A 19,187-nucleotide genomic window follows, 5' to 3' on the forward strand; every position below is an offset into this window, starting at 1 on the left:
TTTACAGTGCATTACTGTAAATGGAAAACGAGTACCACTGATGATTTTACGGTAAATTTCTGAGCTGCCAGGTTTTTGAGTAAAATCTTGCGGACATGCCATCAATGATTGTGCATCTTGAAAGATGTCAGTATCAATATGTGTTACATTTGGTAACCACCTTTTGACGGGCAAAATAAATTGACACGACGGGCTAAATTTGGCCCGGAGGCCCCACTTTGAGCATCACTGATTAAAAAGGATACTATAAACGTCTATTTCTGTATACTGCAATTATTTACCATTGTATTGTAATTGAAAGTTAAATAACTTTTAGTTATCTAAAAAAATATGGTAAATAAACAAAACAATTACATGAACTCTCATTTCTGTAAGCAAAATACAAATTTAAATAAATATTGAAAATCTTTAAGTGCATTTTTTTTCCAAGTTGTCTCTTTTTTCCATTATGGCATTCTTGCACATTTGATCTGGTTTGAAGCTGAAATATTACCACGGAACATTTGGCTTCATAATCATATTGTTTCCTCTTAATTTTTGTTACTTTGCAGAACTTTTATCTTTCTTCCTGTGTGTGTAAACTAGCGCCTGCTCTCCGCCCACCAAGACAAAGATTGTGAATGAATGAAAAAGAGGGCTCACTGCAGTAGGTTAATTCTACTGTTAAATAAATGTTAATTTGAACGTTCGATTGTTTGAATTATAGACTATGGACCCAGGCCTCTACCATCAAAACGTTTTCCAAGGTGCAAGTATAGAGTTTGTGATTAGCGTACTGACTGCTTCCACTGCAGTGCACACACATACGCTGTTTCCTCAAACACTTTTGATTGGCCACGAGGCAAAGGATGCGAGGCTCAACAATTCTTTTTGGTGTCACCAAAAAGAACATTGGTGATCATGTCTGTCACTCAACGGCGGGCCGTGCGTTTCTACCTAGGCCTTCAGTGATGTCCTACTTAGTCCGACTTCACCTCTCAAATACCATAATTTATGGATACTCACTTGGGACTCCCAAGTGAGTATCCAATCACAGCGTTAGACCAGCAAAAAGGCCTTACTGACAACAACTCGTGATCTGATTGGCTATCACAATTGTCTATCACCTGTATGTGTCCGTTCACTTACTGTGCAAAGACGCCCGCATTGTTGATTCTGAAGGCTCCGGGCAGATTTCGTACAGCATGGCAACATAAACTAACTGAATTCTAAATGGACACAAACTCCAAACTAAAAACAACAGCATTGGAAGGAGAATAATATGACATGAAGAGAATATGAATAGTTTTAGATATTTAGGGAAAGTAAATCAAAAATGACTTTTATCTTTAATTATGATCATGATTTCTGGTTATGTTAGGCCAGCAGAGAAGGCCTTGCTGGCCCTGACGGCCCACCACTGCTGTCACTCAAATACAGTTGACAGCAAAGAAAAAAAGAAAAAAAAACCCTCATGCGGCTTGCTAATCGCACTGAATAAAACCTTGAAGTCGGTTCAATGTCGAATAATCATGCAGCCCTACTATAAAACTGTTTTCTTATTTGCTCAGCAAGGATTAAATGCTTCCTTCATAAAATTTGCGGGTTTTTTGAAGGACGCATGAAAACATGTGGATTATGTACACAATAACACTCCACAAATATCTAAAATTTTTCAATATGCAGCTGCACTGACATCCTACGATATAAATAACACTTTTTTTTTCTTATCATTTGCACCACCTGACACCGTCGACGGTGTTGGTTTGGGTAGCATATTTCGATCACACAACCAGGTGGGGGTTGGGCGGAATGCGAAAAGTTGGCAAAACCCCTCGTAGATGCTATCTCTGTGTTGTGTTCACCCAGCGGCAAAACTCCTGTTGTGTACATGAGTTGAAGCGCAGGTGCAACACATGGCACACGCTGCGTTGTTGTGTCTAATGGCTTAACTCCAACGACAACACAATGTGCGTGTGTGTCGTTATTTTCTGTCAATCTCTCGACAGGTGCAATTGATAGTTTCCCTACCTAAGACGTTAACCACATTGCATGCAAAAATATCTAGCACAAGCACCAGCAAAGTCCTTACCACACACACACACACACACACACACACACACACACACACACACACACACACACACACACACACACACACACACACACACACACACACACACACACACACACACACACACACACACACACACACACACACACACACACACACACACTTACTCAAATGAGTCTTCTTGGACATGGCTTCTCCTGAGGATGACAAACATGCACAGTTAAACACTTCACGACCCTTAAAGTTGTTAAGTTACACTTGCAGTGCTTCTCAGAATTGTTATAAGTAAACCTCTGCACAACAATGTATCCTTATAAAATAAAATAAAAATTAAAAAAGGAAGAAATATAGATAAACTTACAACAAAAAAATACTTAAATAACATTGTTTTTAGAGATTTAAAGTGCATCGATTTGCCTGAGAGTCGAAAACATTGTTTTTCCTTATTCCTATACCTTTTTTGACAAACTTGAACATTTGATACTGAAAAATAAAATGAAATCAACTCATTGTTGAAACCCACTACTACCGACCACACAGTCTGATAGTTTATATATCAATGATGAAATCTTAACATTGCAACACATGCCAATACGGCCGGGTTAACTTATAAAGTGCAATTTTAAATTTCCCGCTAAACTTCCGGTTGAAAAACGTCTATGTATGATGACGTATGTGCGTGACGTCACGGAGTGAACGGAAGTATTGGCACACCATTGTGTCCCAATACAAACAGCTCTGTTTTCATCGAAAAATTCCACAGTATTCTGGACATCTGTGTTGGTGAATCTTTTGCAATTTGTTTAATGAACAATGAAGACTGCAAAGAGGAAAGCTGTAGGTGGGATCGGTGTATTAGCGGCGGACTACAGCAACACAACCAGGAGGACTTTGAGATGGATAGCAGACGCGCTACCGTGAGTACAGCTTTGGCTTCCAAACATTTGATCGCTTGCCCGTACGTGCGTGGCGCTATGTGCATGTCACGTACGTAACTTTGGGAAAATATATGTTTTTGCCGACTCTGATGGCGGCCGGGGTGTCGTCGAAAGCTACAACGCCCGCCGCCGCACCGCTGTCCTCACCTTGACTTCCTCCGTCTCCGGGCCGCCGACCGCATCGGTGATCGGGTGAAGTCCTTTGTCGCGCCGTCGATCGCTTGAACGCAGGTGAGCACGGGTCGTGATGAGCAGATGAGAGCTGGCGTAGGTGCAGAGCTAATGTTTTTAGCATAGCTCTGTCGAGGTCCCGTAGCTAAGTTAGCTTCAATGGCGTCGTTAGCAACAGCATTGTTAAGCTTTGCCAGGCTGGAAAGCATTAACCATGTAGTTACATGTCCATGGTTTAATAGTATTGTTGATTTTCTGTCTATCCTTCCAGTCAGGGGTTTATGCTTGGCACTCAGCATCAAGGGTTGGAATTGGGGGTTAAATCACCAAAAATGATTCCCGGGCGCGGCACCGCTGCTGCCCACTGCTCCCCTCACCTCCCAGGGGGTGATCAAGGGGATGGGTCAAATGCAGAGGACAAATTTCACCACACCTTGTGTGTGTGTGACAATCATTGGTACTTTAACTTTAACTTTAATTTCTTTTGTTTCTATCTGCACTTAAGCCCGATCACGTTAGCTCCGTAGTTAAAGTGTTTCGCCGATGTATTGTCGTGGAGATAAAAGTCCCTGTGAATGTCCATTTCGCGTTCTCGACTCTCATTTTCAAGAGGATATAGTATCCGAGGTGGTTTAAAATACAAATCCGCGATCCACAATAGAAAAAGGAGAAAGTGTGGAATCCAATGAGCCCTTGTACCTAAGTTACGGTCAGAGCGAAAAAAGATACGTCCTGCACTGCACTGTAGTCCTTCACTCTCACGTTCCTCATCCACGAATCTTTCATCCTAGCTCAAATTAATGGGGTAATCGTCGCTTTCTCGGTCTAAATCGCTCTCGCTGCATTGTAAACAATGGGGAAATGTGAGGAGCCCTTTAACCTGCGACGTCACGCTACTTCCGGTACAGGCAAGGCTTTTTTTATCAGCGACCAAAAGTTGCGAACTTTATCGTCCATAATTCTCTACTAAATACTTTCAGCAAAAATATGGCAATATCGCGAAATGATCAAGTATGACACATAGAATGGATCTGCTATCCCCGTTTAAATAAAAACATTTAAATTCAGTAGGCCTTTAAGTCTGGAGACTGGCTAGGCCACTCCAGAACATTGATATGCTTCTAATGAAGCCACTCCTTGGTTATCCTGGCTGTGTACTTCAGGTCATTGTCATGTTGGAAGACCGAGCCACGACCCATCTTCAATGCTCTGAATGAGGGAAGGAGGTTGTTGGCCAAAATCTCACAATACATCATCCTCTCTTTAATACAGTGCAGTTAATAATATCTGGGATTTATATAGCGCTTTTCTAAGTACCCAAAGTCGCTTTACATGTAGAACCCATCAATCATTCACACCTGGTGGTGGTAAGCTACTTTCATAGCCACAGCTGCCCTGGGGTAGACTGACGGAAGCGTGGCTGCAATTTGCGCCAACGGCCCCTCCGACCACCACCTATCATTCATCATTCAATTCACCGGTGTGAGTGGCACCAGGGGCAAGGGTGAAGTGTCCCGCCCAAGGACACAACGGCAGCTATTTTTTTTTTTTTTTTGGATGGTAAGAGGCGGGGAGCGAACCTGCAACCCTCAGGTTTCTGGCACGGTTGCTCTACCCACTACGCCATGCCGCCATGCACTTGTCCTGTCCCCTTTGCTGAAAAGCACCCCCAAAGCATGATGTTCCAACCCCCATGCTTTACTGTATGGATGGTGTTCTTTGGATAACACTTATCATTATTTTTCCTCCAAACCCGGCTAGTGGAGTTTATACCTAAAAGTTCTATTTTGGTCTCATCTGACTACATGACTTTCTCCCATGACTCCTCTGGATCATCCAGAAGGCCATTGGCAAACTTCAGACTTAAGTCAGCCCATGTCCAGGCCCGGACATGGGCTGACTTAAGCAGGGGAACCTTCCGTGCCATGCATGATTTTAAACCACTACGCCGTAGTGTTCTACTGATAGTATCCTTGGAAACAGTGGTCCCAGCTCTCTTCAGGTCATTTACCAGCTCCTGCTGTGTAGTTCTTGGCTGATTCCTCACTTTTCTTATCATGAGTTATGCCCCACGAGGACAGATCTTACATGGAGCCCTAGTCCGAGGTAGATTAGCAGTCATGTTTAGCCTCTTCCATTTTCTAACAATTGCTGCAACAGTTGATCTATTCTCACTAAGCTGCTTCCCAATTGTCCCATAGCCTTTTCCAGCTTTGTGGAGCTCTACAATTTTGTATCTGGTCTCTTTTGACAGCTCTTTGGTCTTGTCCATGGTAGCAGTTGGACCTTGACTGACTGTGGGCTGCACAGGTGACTTTAATGAGCTCAAAGGAATGGTGGGTGGGTGATTGGTTGTGGGGTCAAGGTGGACTTTTTTTAAGGTAGGCTGACAGCTCTTTGAGAGTCATAATTCTTTCTGATTTTCATGCAAATATTTATGAACCCCAGTAACATACAAATAAATCATTAAAAAATCATACCATGTGATTTCCGTATTTTTCTTTTTAGATTATGTCTCTAACAGTGGAAATACATCTAAGATGAACATTTCAGACCTCTCCCTAATTTCTAAGTGGGAGAACTTGCAAAATTGCAGGGTATGCAAATACCTGTGGACCTCACTGTATGTTCTGGACTATAGGGCGCACTTAAAATCCTTTTTTTCCCTCAAAACTCAGTGACAGTGAGCCTTATAACCCAGTGCGCCTAATGTACGGAATAATTCTGGTTTTGCTTACAGACATTGAAGCAATTTTATTTGGTGTAATAATAAGTGTGACCAGTAGATGACAGTCAAAAATAAGAGATACATGTAGACTGCAATATGATGGCAATATGACTCAAGTAAACAACACTAACATTTTATATGTTCCATTGAAAATATAGAACATTACACACTGCGCTCAAAAATCCATCAAAATGTTTTAGTACGACTTTGGTAATCTATGATGGATTGTCGGCGAATTAAAGATACAAGTATTATTATTATGGTGTGTACATAAGGTAAGACACATTATCTGTCGTTTTGTTTCGCAATATTATGCAGAAGCACTTTTCTTACCTTCTGGCACCTGCTGATCTGTTTTTGGGATCTGCATAAATCCTGAAAAATAGCGCTCGTCCGCATTTGTAGTCCGTGCCGACACCGTAGTTGGTAAGCTTCTTCTTTTTCTCTATCTTCTTGTGATGTGACATTCATCCTCCGCTGTTGCCATTTCTAATATAAAGTAGTGTAAAGTTCTTACTTATATCTGCCATGAAAGCGCTAAAACATACAGGTGTAGTGAGTTTACATTATTCACCCAAGGAACTGTAGTTATTAGAGAGTTCCGGTCGGACGTTTTTTCATAGGACACATTTCCTGTGTTGTTGTTTCCGGATGAGGTGATGCTGCTCCATTATTGCTTTAAGTGAAGTCTGACTGTCATTAAAACAGTTAGCTCCATCTTTTTACACTTCTTCCATTCCCGTCCTTGCACGGTACAACAAAGATGACGGAGAAAAGACGCTGCCAAAGGTGAGCCACGTAAATAAGACAGCCCACAAAACAGCACATCCGGAAGCGACTGTCTGAAAGCGGCTTGAAGATGAACTGTAAAACATAATCTATGCAACATTTTGACCAAAGAACCACCATTACGTGTTATGTAGACCACAAGGAAGTGTTTTCAATTTAGAAAAAAATATATATATATTATGACTCCTTTAATGCGCCCTTTAAAGGCCTACTGAAATTAAATGTTTTTATTTAAACGGGGATAATAGATCCATTCTATATGTCATACTTGATCATTTTGCAATATTGCCATATTTTTGCTGAAAGGATTTAGTAGAGAACATCGACGATAAAGTTCGCAACTTTTAGTCGCTGATAAAAAAAAGCCTTGCCTGTACTGGAAGTAGCGTGACGTCGCAGGTTGAAGGGCTCCTCACATTTCCCCATTGTTTACACCAGCAGCGAGAGCGATTCGGACCGAGAAAGCAACGATTACCCCATTAATTTGAGCGAGGATGAAAGATTCGTGGATGAGGAACGTGAGAGTGAAGGACTAGAGTGCAGTGCAGGACGTATCTTTTTTTCACTCTGACCGTAACTTAGGTAAAAGGGCTCATTGGATTCCACACTTTCTCCTTTTTCTATTGTGGATCACGGATTTGTATTTTAAACCACCTCGGATACTATATCCTCTTGAAAATGAGAGTCGAGAACGCGAAATGGACATTCACAGTGACTTTTATCTCCACGACAATACATCGGTGAAGCACATTAGCTACGGAGCTAACGTGATAGCATTATAAGCCTCTGACTGGAAGGATAGACAGAAGATCAATAATACTACTATCAGGAGACACCGAACCAAACACTGGACCTGTAACTACACGGTTAATGCTGTGCCGCCTGTCGAAGCCTAGCAATGCTGTTGCTAACGACGCCATTGAAGCTAACTTAGCTACGGGACCTCGTCAGAGCTACGATAAAAACATTAGCACTCCACCTACGCCAGCCCTCATCTGCTCATCAACACCTGTGCTCACCTGCGTTCCAGCGATCGACGGCGCGACGAAGGACTTCACCCGATCATCGATGCGGTCGGCGGCTAGCGGCGGCTAGCGTCGGATAGCGCGTCTGCTATCCAAGTCAAAGTCCTCCTGGTTGTGTTGCTGCAGCCAGCCGCTAATACACCGATCCTACCTACAGCTTTCTTCTTTGCAGTCTCCATTGTTCATTAAACAAATTGCAAAAGATTCACCAACACAGATATCCAGAATACTATGGAATTTTGCGATGAAAACAGAGCCGTTTGTATTGTGATACAATGTGTCCGAATATTTCCGTTTCAACCATTGATGTCACGTGCAAACGTCATCATACATAGAAGTTTTCAACCGGAAGTTCCCCGGGAAATTTAAAATTGCACTTTATAAGTTAACCCGGCCGCATTGGCATGTGTTGCAATGTTAAGATTTCATCATTGATATATGAACTATCAGACTGCGTGGTCGGTAGTAGTGGGTTTCAGTAGGCCTTTAATGCGCCTTATATATGAAAAAAGATCGAAAATAGACCATTCATCGGCAATGCGCCCTATAATCCAGTGCGCCCTTTACGTGGCCTACCACTTTGTGGCTGAGTTGCTGTTGTTCCCAAACGCTACCATTTTCTTATAATAAAGCAGTTGACTTTGGAATATTTAGGAGCGAGGAAATTTCACAACTGGATTTGTTGCACAGGTGGCATCTTATGACAGTTCCACGCTGGAAATCACTGAGCTCCTGAGAGCGGCCCATTCTTTCTTTGTAGAAACAGTCTCCATGCCTATGTGCTTGATTTTATACACCGGCCAAGTGATTAGGACACCTCCATCCATCCATCCATCTTCCTCCGCTTATCCGGGGTCGGGTCGCGGGGGCAGCAGCCTAAGCAGGGAAGCCCAGACTTCCCTCTCCCCAGCCACTTCGTCCAGCTCTTCCCGGGGGATCCCGAGGCGTTCCCAGGCCAGCCGGGAGACATAGTCTTCCCAACGTGTCCTGGGTCTTCCCCGTGGCCTCTTACCGGTCGGACGTGCCCTAAACACCTCCCTAGGGAGGCGTTCGGGTGGCATCCTGACCAGATGCCCGAACCACCTCATCTGGCTCCTCTCGATGTGGAGGAGCAGTGGCTTTACTTTGAGCTCCTCCCGGATGACAGAGCTTCTCACCCTATCTCTAAGGGAGAGACCCGCCACCCGGCGGAGGAAACTCATTTCGGCCACTTGTACCCGTGATCTTGTCCTTTCGGTCATAACCCAAAGCTCATGACCATAGGTGAGGATGGGAACGTAGATAGACCGGTAGATTGAGAGCTTTGCCTTGCGGCTCAGCTCCTTCTTCACCACAACAGACCGATACAGCGTCCGCATTACTGAAGACGCCGCACCGATCCGCCTGTCGATCTCACGATCCACTCTTCCCTCACTCGTGAACAAGACTCCGAGGTACTTGAACTCCTCCACTCGGGGCAAGATCTCCTCCCCAACCCGGAGATGGCACTCCACCCTTTTCCGGGCGAGAACCATGGACTTGGACTTGGAGGTGCTGATTCTCATCCCAGTCGCTTCACACTCAGCTGCGAACCGATCCAGTGAGAGCTGAAGATTCTGGCCAGATGAAGCCATCAGGACCACATCATCTGCAAAAAGCAGAGACCTAATCCTGCAGCCACCAAACCGGATCCCCTCAACGCCTTGACTGCGCCTAGAAATTCTGTCCATAAAAGTTATGAACAGAATCGGTGACAAAGGGCAGCCTTGGCGGAGTCCAACCCTCACTGGAAACGTGTCCGACTTACTGCCGGCAATGCGGACCAAGCTCTGACACTGATCATACAGGGAGCGGACCGCCACAATCAGACAGACCGATACCCCATACTCTCTGAGCACTCCCCACAGGACTTCCCGAGGGACACGGTCGAATGCCTTCTCCAAGTCCACAAAACACATGTAGACTGGTTGGGCAAACTCCCATGCACCCTCAAGGACCCTGCCGAGAGTATAGAGCTGGTCCACAGTTCCACGACCAGGACGAAAACCACACTGTTCCCCCTGAATCCGAGGTTCGACTATCCGGCGTAGCCTCCTCTCTAGCACACCTGAATAGACCTTACCGGGAAGGCTGAGGAGTGTGATCCCACGATAGTTAGAACACACCCTCCGGTTCCCCTTCTTAAAGAGAGGAACCACAACCCCGGTCTGCCAATCCAGAGGTACCGCCCCCGATGTCCATGCGATGCTGCGGAGTCTTGTCAACCAAGACAGCCCCACAGCATCCAGAGCCTTAAGGAACTCCGGGCGGTTCTCATCCACCCCCGGGGCTTTGCCACCGAGGAGATTTTTAACTACCTCAGCAACTTCAGCCCCAGAAATAGGAGAGCCCACCACAGATTCCCCAGGCACTGCTTCCTCATAGGAAGACGTGTTGGTGGGATTGAGGAGGTCTTCGAAGTATTCCCTCCACCGATCCACAACATCCGCAGTCGAGGTCAGCAGAACACCATCCTCACCATACACGGTGTTGATAGTGCACTGCTTCCCCTTCCTGAGGTGGCGGATGGTGGTCCAGAATCGCTTGGAAGCCGTCCGGAAGTCGTTTTCCATGGCTTCCCCGAACTCCTCCCATGTCCGAGTTTTTGCCTCCGCGACCGCTGAAGCCGCACACCGCTTGGCCTGTCGGTACCTGTCCGCTGCCTCAGGAGTCCTATGAGCCAAAAGAACCCGATAGGACTCCTTCTTCAGCTTGACGGCATCCCTCACCGCCGGTGTCCCCCAACGGGTTCTAGGATTGCCGCCACGACAGGCACCAACTACCTTGCGGCCACAGCTCCAATCAGCCGCCTCGACAATAGAGGTGCGGAACATGGTCCACTCGGACTCAATGTCCAGCACCTCCCTCGTGACATGTTCAAAGTTCTTCCGGAGGTGGGAATTGAAACACTCTCTGACAGGAGACTGCCAGACGTTCCCAGCAAACCCTCACAATGCGTTTGGGCCTGCCAGGTCTGTCCGGCATCCTCCCCCACCATCGCAGCCAACTCACCACCAGGTGGTGATCGGTAGAAAGCTCCGCCCCTCTCTTTACCCGAGTGTCCAAAACATGAGGCCGCAAATCCGATGACACAACTACAAAGTCGATCATGGAACTGCGGCCCAGGGTGTCCTGGTGCCAAGTGCACATATGGACACCCTTATGCTTGAACATGGTGTTCGTTATGGACAATCCGTGACGGGCACAAAAGTCCAATAACAAAACACCACTCGGGTTCAGATCCGGGCGGCCACCTGATTCTGATAATTTGGATGGGTGGCCAACTGTACTTTTTAAAAGATTTTGTGGTATATAAAAATAACACAATTACCTTCCAGCCAATATTTAATATTTCCACAGAGTTTGGTGACTACACTATATGCCTAATAGTAGAAACGCATTTGCTATTTTGTGTCAATAATGTTCCGTTAAAATGTTTTTATTTGTTAAATGTTTCTACAGGGTTAAAATCATTGTGACGCAAATATTCGTTAGCCTGACAATGGGGTTGTCCATTGTATGTTAGCATTAAGTTCGCAGCATAAGTGCCAACCTTTATCATGTATTGTTGTATTAAATTGTTGAAGTTTATACCTAGCTGGACTGTTGACTTTAATATAATTCTTACATGTGCACTTATTGTGTATATTAATTTGTTTTTTTTATTTTTACAGCAACTTCGGTGTAGAAACTATCAATAATAAAATACACGTCAAGTTGAACGTTTTTTCATCTCTGAATTAAAACATTTAGGGAGCACAGAACAATATATGTCATTAAACCAGGAGTGTACAAAGTGCAACCTGTGTACATTGCAGTCAATTGCAATTTTAAAATACAGTAAAATTATATAATGTAACAAGAAAAATACATGTTGATACTAATAACTAATAGTACAGAATACAGATTTCTCTTTAAATATATGATTTTTTTTGCCGTTTAAAAAAAATAAATACATGTCCGTCATAACCAATTATGGAAATGATATGATTACGTGCTATTGACACTGCCCAAGCCACACCCTCACTACAAAACAGATTGCCATTCTTTATAAAACATTGATGAGTATTGGCAAGGACACATTAACGATGCTTGAGTCACGTTACAATACAGTATTGCAATATTGAAATAGGGCGATATTGTATATAGTTCATTGAACAATTTAACATGCAGCTTAAAATACAAGTTGTGTACATACACTCGATGACAGTATTAATTAATGTATGTCTTGGTTCTAGAACTGCGCTATGTCCAAAATGCCTTCAAATAACTTCTGCTGTGATTTGGCACTATATGAACACAACTGAATTTAATGGAGAAAAAAAAAATGTAATTCACATGATCCATTTCGATTTATTGGAGTTGTACAGAAAGTGGATCAAGTTTCTTGCCACTTAAATGTCAAACAAATGTAGTTTACATCTTTACTGTAGACTTCTTATACTGCCAACCTCACCACTAATCCTGCACAGTGATGTAGCAGTAGAACAGGGGTGTCCAATGTGCTGTCGGGGGGGCCATTTGCAGCCCGCAGCTAATTTATTAACAGCCCCATCTTAAAAAAGGGGAATAAAATAGTGAAGAGATAAAACAATGTGAAAAAGTTGCAATGTTGACTCTAATAACACAAAGCTGCCATGCAGGCTGTTTTTCTTTATTTAAAGCTGTTATTATTTGTTGAGCTATTTCAAAAAAAAAAAAAACAATGAATCAAAATCAATGTTGTTATGAATCATTGACCTATTCGAGGCTCCAATTACTTCACATCAAATATTATACCTTCAAATATTTTGTGTGTTTGCTACAAAAACAAAGTTTTATTTGACAAAATTGCAAAAAACTGATAAAAACAAATAATAAAAACATATAATTTGCAGATAAGATTTGACGTTGCTCTAGAGCAGTGATTCTCAAACTGTGGTATGCCAAAGTATCACTTGATTTAAGTACAGTGTTTTGTTTTCCTATATAAACATCATATTGTGTGTAATGTGACAGTGGCCAAAAATATTAAATATACGAGTAAAAAAAACCTCTGCCTTGTTTTAATGAATACTTAGGCCTACTACATTGGTCATTACGGTGGCACTTGGAGAGTTAAGTGTTTTCTGAGGTGGTACTTGGCAAACATTTTTTAGAACCATTGTTTTTCAACGAGTGTTGAAAACAAAAAAAAATTATTACTTATTTGTAACAATTTTATCACAAACCCTGTTTCCATATGAGTTGGGAAATTGTGTTAGATGTAAATATAAACGGAATACAATGATTTGTAAATCATTTTCAACCCATATTCAGTTAAATATGCTACAAAGACAACATATTTGATGTTCAAACTGATAAACATTTTTTTTTTTTGCAAATAATCATTAACTTTAGAATTGATGCCAGCAACACGTGACAAGGAAGTTGGTAAAGGTGGCAATAAATACTGATAAAGTTGAGGAATGCTCATCAAACACTTATTTGGAACATCCCACAGGTGAACAGGCAAATTGGGAACAGGTGGGTGCCATGATTCCTTCAAATGCTCAGTCATTCACAAACAAGGATGGGGCGAGGGTCACCACTTTGTCAACAAATGCGTGAGAAAATTGTTGAACAGTTTAAGAAAAACCTTTCTCAACCAGCTATTGCAAGGAATTTAGGGATTTCACCATCTACTGTCCGTAATATCATCAAAGGGTTCAGAGAATCTGGAGAAATCACTGCACGTAAGCAGCTAAGCCCGTGACCTTCGATCCCTCAGGCTGTACTGTATCAACAAGCGACATCAGTGTGTAAAGGATATCACCACATGGGCTCAGGAACACTTCAGAAACCCACTGTCAGTAACTACAGTTGGTCGCTACATCTGTAAGTGCACGTTAAAACTCTCCTATGCAAGGCGAAAACCGTTTATCAACAACACCCAGAAACGCCGTCGGCTTAGCTGGGCCTGAGCTCATCTAAGATGGACTGATACAAAGTGGAAAAGTGTTCTGTGGTCTGACGAGTCCACATTTCAAATTGTTTTTGGAAACTGCGGACGTCGTGTCCTCCGGACCAAAGAGGAAAAGAACCATCCGGATTGTTATAGGCGCAAAGTTGAAAAGCCAGCATCTGTGATGGTATGGGGGTGTATTAGTGCCCAAGGCATGGGTAACTTACACATCTGTGAAGGCGCCATTAATGCTGAAAGGTACATACAGGTTTTGGAGCAACATATGTTGCCATCCAAGCAACGTTACCATGGACGCCCCTGCTTATTTCAGCAAGACAATGCCAAGCCACGTGTTACATCAACATGGCTTCATAGTAAAAGAGTGTGGCTACTAGACTGTCCTGCCTGTAGTCCAGACCTGTCTCCCATTGAAAATGTGTGGCGCATTATGAAGCCTAAAATACCACAACGGAGACCCTCGGACTGTTGAACAACTTAAGCTGTACATCAAGCAAGAAGGGGAAAGAATTCCACCTGAGAAGCTTAAAAAATGTGTCTCCTCAGTTCCCAAACGTTTACTGAGTGTTGTTAAAAGGTAAGGCCATGTAACACAGTGGTGAACATGCCCTTTCCCAACTACTTTGGCACGTGTTGCAGCCATGAAATTCTAAGTTAATTATTATTTGCAATAAAATAAATAAAGTTTATGAGTTTGAACATCAAATATCTTGTCTTTGTAGTGCATTCAATTGAATATGGGTTGGAGGATTTGCAAATCATTGTATTCCGTTTATATTTACATCCAACACAATTTCCCAACTCATATGGAAACGGGGTTTGTAGTAGGGGCCTTTGGATCCTCAAGAATTTTAGTGTTTTTTAATTGTCATTTGAGCTGTCATTGAAGTCATGTCATGAAGGGTATTACCAAAAGTATCTATTTCTTTAGGTGGGGGATATTGCATATTTTGTGTTTTTGCCATTAAAAGCAGGGTTTTCTTTGACAAAAAGGGCACAAACCATAAAACTTTGTTTTACTTTATATTGATTGATAGACCTGAAGTTGATCGAGCGATTTAAGCGTTTCAATGGAAAAAGTTTTGACATCCTAGCATTAGAGCAACACTTTGCAGAGCTAAGGTGCAGAAGTTGTCCTTGTGTTAGGGCTTTTATTTATCGGTCGGCTGCCGATAAATAAAGTATAGTATAAGTAACGGCCGATTTTCATGAAAATGTATGTGATGTGAGTGTGGAGCTGCTTTCTTTAATGAATAATAATAAACTCCTTTGTGGCAAATAAACTGCATTTGTTGGTGTAACCCAGGCTTGAAAACATCTATGTGCACTCTTCAATATATTTTTGGCCATTCAACATTCCAGTTCATCGTTGTCCGTGACATTATTGATATGCAACACTGGCTCTTAAAAACACTAGGATCCTTCTGATACTAGTCCAGTTCGATATTTACACCATTGACTACTACTCACCTGTTTCCTCTATTACTAGTTCGTAACTAGGGTTACATTAGCATCTTAAGTATTATGTGTTTGAACTCTTACTTTGGTTTTATAGTGTAAATTAGTAATATTTTAATGTATCAGTACTATGTTTTGGGTCATGACAACACCACAGGTCTGTTATTCCAAACAGGAAATGACGTCACCCACTATAATTTTGTGACAGGATCGCACAATGTTACATGTTCGTGTTTATAGAAAAGTTTCTGTCCTGTTTTATAACTCATATGAGTGATATATTTTCATATGTTATATTTTTAGTGGAATTCACCATTATATATTCACTTATTGTAAACCTAAAGCAGATAGACACGTGACGTTTTTTTTTGATTGATTGTAACTTATATTTGTAGATTGCACATTTCAGTACATATTCCGTACAATTGACCACTAAATAATAACACCCGAATACGTTTTTCAACTTGTTTAAGTCGGGATCAACGTAATCAAACGGATTCACGTGAAGTTTAGACGTACAGTATTACTTAACATATTTACAAAAACGTCATATACCCTCTTTAAATAATCACAAAAATGTCCAGTCATCGCAGTTCGAGCACGATATTGATTTCGAGTGGAAGACTGCAGATCAGACGCGATAACTTAAAATTGTGACATTGTCGTTACTATTCCGGACGATCGTTGGACGGTAAAAATGAACCATCAGAAGGTAACAAAGGATAATTTTGTCAAGTGTTATATGTGCATTAATGTACACGTCTTTCTCCGTCGTCATTGCGTCGCTGCCTTTAACTTTTTCACAGTAGAAGAATATAAGTGTGATTTAGACAAAAGTGACACGACTGCGATGGCTGAGTGGGTTAAGGCGTTGGACTAGAAATCCAATGGGATCTTCCCGCGCAGGTTCGAACCCTGCTCGCAGCGTTTCGAGCCACATATGTTTTTCTTGTTCAAAATGTCACGTCGCAACACTGGGATGCTGACGTTTGTCTTTCTCGAGTACTGCACAAAGAATGAAGCAACATTCTCTTCAGAATTCTACATATTTTACAATCCAAATGTTGATACTAATAACTAATAAAAATACAAAGATTTGTCTTAATTGTTTTTGTTTAGCCTTTTTACTAGCATATTTAATTCCAAATTATATGATGAAGCCACGCCACCATATTGGGAACAATATCAGGAGATTACCGTATTTCCCGGTATATAAGCCGCACCCACTAACTTTTAGGGAAAATAAATATGTTTCCATATATTAGCCGCACCGGACTATAAGCCGCAGATATATATACGTTGCAAAATAAATATTTACACAGAAAACATTTTCATTTACATACCTTAACTAGGGATGTCCGATAATGGCTTTTTGCAGATATCCGATATTCCGATATTGTCCAACTCTTTAATTACCGATACCGATATCAACCGATACCGATATCAACCGATATATACAGTCGTGGAATTACCAAATTATTATGTCTAATTTGGACAACCAGGTATGGTGAAGATAAGGTACTTTTAAAAAAAATTATAAAATAAAATAAGATAAATAAATTAAAAACATTTTCTTGAATAAAAAAGAAAGTAAAACAATATAAAAACAGTTACATAGAAACTAGTAATGAATTAAAATGAGTAACATTAACTGTTAAAGGTTAGTACTATTAGTGGACCAGCAGCACGCACAATCATGTGTGCTTACGGACTGTATCCCTGCAGACTGTATTGATATATATTTATATATAATGTAGGAACCAGAATATTAATAACAGAAAGAAACAACCCTTTTGTGTGAATGAGGAGGGAGGTTTTTTGGGTTGGTGCATTAATTGTAAGTGTATCTTGTGTTTTTCATGTTGATTTAATTTTTTTAAAAAAAACAACAACAAAAAAACAAAACAAAAAAACGATACCGATAATAAAAAAAACGATACCGATAATTTCCGATATTACATTTTAACGCATTTATCGGCCGATAATATCGGCCTGCCGATATTATCGGACATCCCTAACCTTAACTGTTTACAAACGGTTACATGGCGGTAAAACAGCTGATCAAACAGCTGATCAAACAAAACAGTCATCGTCATGGACCCATGAGCTGGGGAAGCTAGCTCCCCAATCAGCTAAACAGACTCAATAAACCCCACGATGACGTCTTCGTGAGTTTTCTGCGTAATGTGTAAAACTAAAACTATACGAAGTTAATGCCATTATAAATTAACAAGACTAACACAGAAACTCGTAAACATGATAGCATATTAGCTAATGCTAACAATAGCACGTATAAATGTGCATGGAAATACTCCTACAGACATCACACATGGGACGGTTCAGCAAATATAAAAAGTTTTAGTTATACTGTAAAACTTACAAACGTTGCTTGGAGTTATGAATTAAGAATCTATACGAGTAGAAACGCTACGGACGGCTAAAAGATTGAACGGCACTCTACTTCCAGTTGAAAGCCTTAAATGGAAGGACACTGCAGCACCTGCAGTGAGTGTATTCGTCCAAAAGATGGCGCCATAGCACAAACAATAAAAGACCTTCTCAGCGTATTTGCTTTTTTAAATTAATTTTTTAAACTTTTTGTATTATGGCCGTCAGCAAAGAAATATTCATGAATTAGCAGCACCGTTTATAAGCCACAGTGTTTAAAGTGTGGGAAAAAAGTAGTAGCAGAATTTACAGTAGCGTTCCTCAGACGGAACCCTATACATTTGGGGGTTTTATCAGCCATAACTGGGGAATGCACTGTGTCAGATCGTAGTGTGTGTGTGTGTGTGTGTGTGCGTTCTAATCATGGCAAACATAGTAATAGACCAGTGGTTCTTAACCTGGGTTCGATCGAACCCTATGGGTTCAGTGAGTCGGCCTCAGGGGTTCGGCGGAGGTCAAAACGCACCCGACTCATCGTGTAAATACAAACTTCTCCCTATTGGCGTATTACGGATACGGCAACAGCTGACTGGTTTGCAGGTGTGTAATTTGTTGTGAGTTTATGCACTGTGTTGGTTTTGTTGTTTGAACAAGGTGATGTTCATGCACGGTTCATTTTATGCACCAGTAAAAAAACATGGTAACACTTTAGTATGGGGAACATATTCACCATTAATTAGTTGCTTATTAACATGCAAGTTAGTAACATATTGGCTCTTAACAAGTCATTATTAAGTACTTATTAATGCTTTATTCGTCATGGCCTTATTCTAACCCTAACCAAATAACCCTAAAATAAATCTTTATTACTTAGAATATGTTCCCTAGTGTCCAAATAACTCTAAATTAAGTCTTTGTTAATTACAATATGTTCCCCATACTAAAGTGTTACCAAAAACATATACATTTGTCTTGAATTTGAAAAAAACAAACATTTTATTTTTCACTAAAGAAGGGTTCGGTGAATGCACATATGAAACTGGTGGGGTTCGGTACCTCCAACAAGGTTAAAGGCCTACTGAAATGAAATGTTTTTATTCAAACGGGGATAGCAGATCTATTCTATGTGTCATACTTGATCATTTTGCGATATTGTCATATTTTTGCAGAAAGGATTTAGTAGAGAACATCGACAATAAAGTTCGCAACTTTTAGTCGCTGATAAAAAAAAGCCTTGCCTGTACCGGAAGTAGCGTGACGTCACAGGTTGAAAGGCTCCTCACATTTCCCCATTGTTTACACCAGCAGCGAGAGCGATTCGGACCGAGAAAGCGACGATTACCCCACTAATTTGAGCCAGGATGAAAGATTTGTGGATGAAAGACATGAGAGTGAAGGACTAGAGTGCAGTGCAGGACGCAACTTTTTTTGCTCTGACCGTAACTTAGGTACAAGCTGGCTCATTGGATTCCACACTCTCTCCTTTTTCTATTGTGGATCACGGATTTGTATTTTAAACCACCTCGGATACTATATCCTCTTGAAAATGAGAGTCGAGAACGCGAAATGGACATTCACAGTGACTTTTATCTCCACGACAATACATCTGTGAAGCGCTTTAGCTACGGAGATAACGTGATAGCATTGGGCTCAACTGCAGACAGAAACAAAATAAATA

The 19,187-nt window shown here is 41.6% G+C and overlaps 1 protein-coding gene and 1 non-coding gene across 4 annotated transcripts in view; one reads left to right on the forward strand and one right to left on the reverse strand.

The window, feature by feature from the left end:
• Positions 1-19,187, reverse strand: part of LOC133636192 (nuclear receptor ROR-gamma-like) — a 102,794-nt gene that overhangs the window by 58,332 nt on the left and 25,275 nt on the right. For all 3 annotated transcript variants that reach the window (XM_062029960.1, XM_062029959.1, XM_062029961.1), the window contains one exon: positions 2,221-2,250. In XM_062029960.1, coding sequence (XP_061885944.1) covers positions 2,221-2,242 — 22 coding nt within the window. In that variant the 5' untranslated portion in view covers positions 2,243-2,250. The remainder of the gene's footprint in view (positions 1-2,220; positions 2,251-19,187) is intronic.
• On the forward strand, positions 15,966-16,048 carry trnas-aga (transfer RNA serine (anticodon AGA)). The gene has a single exon. It is a non-coding gene; the product is annotated as a tRNA-Ser (tRNA).

This window comes from Entelurus aequoreus, linkage group LG20 (assembly GCF_033978785.1).
Source record: "Entelurus aequoreus isolate RoL-2023_Sb linkage group LG20, RoL_Eaeq_v1.1, whole genome shotgun sequence".
Taxonomy (NCBI): Eukaryota; Metazoa; Chordata; class Actinopteri; order Syngnathiformes; family Syngnathidae; genus Entelurus; species Entelurus aequoreus.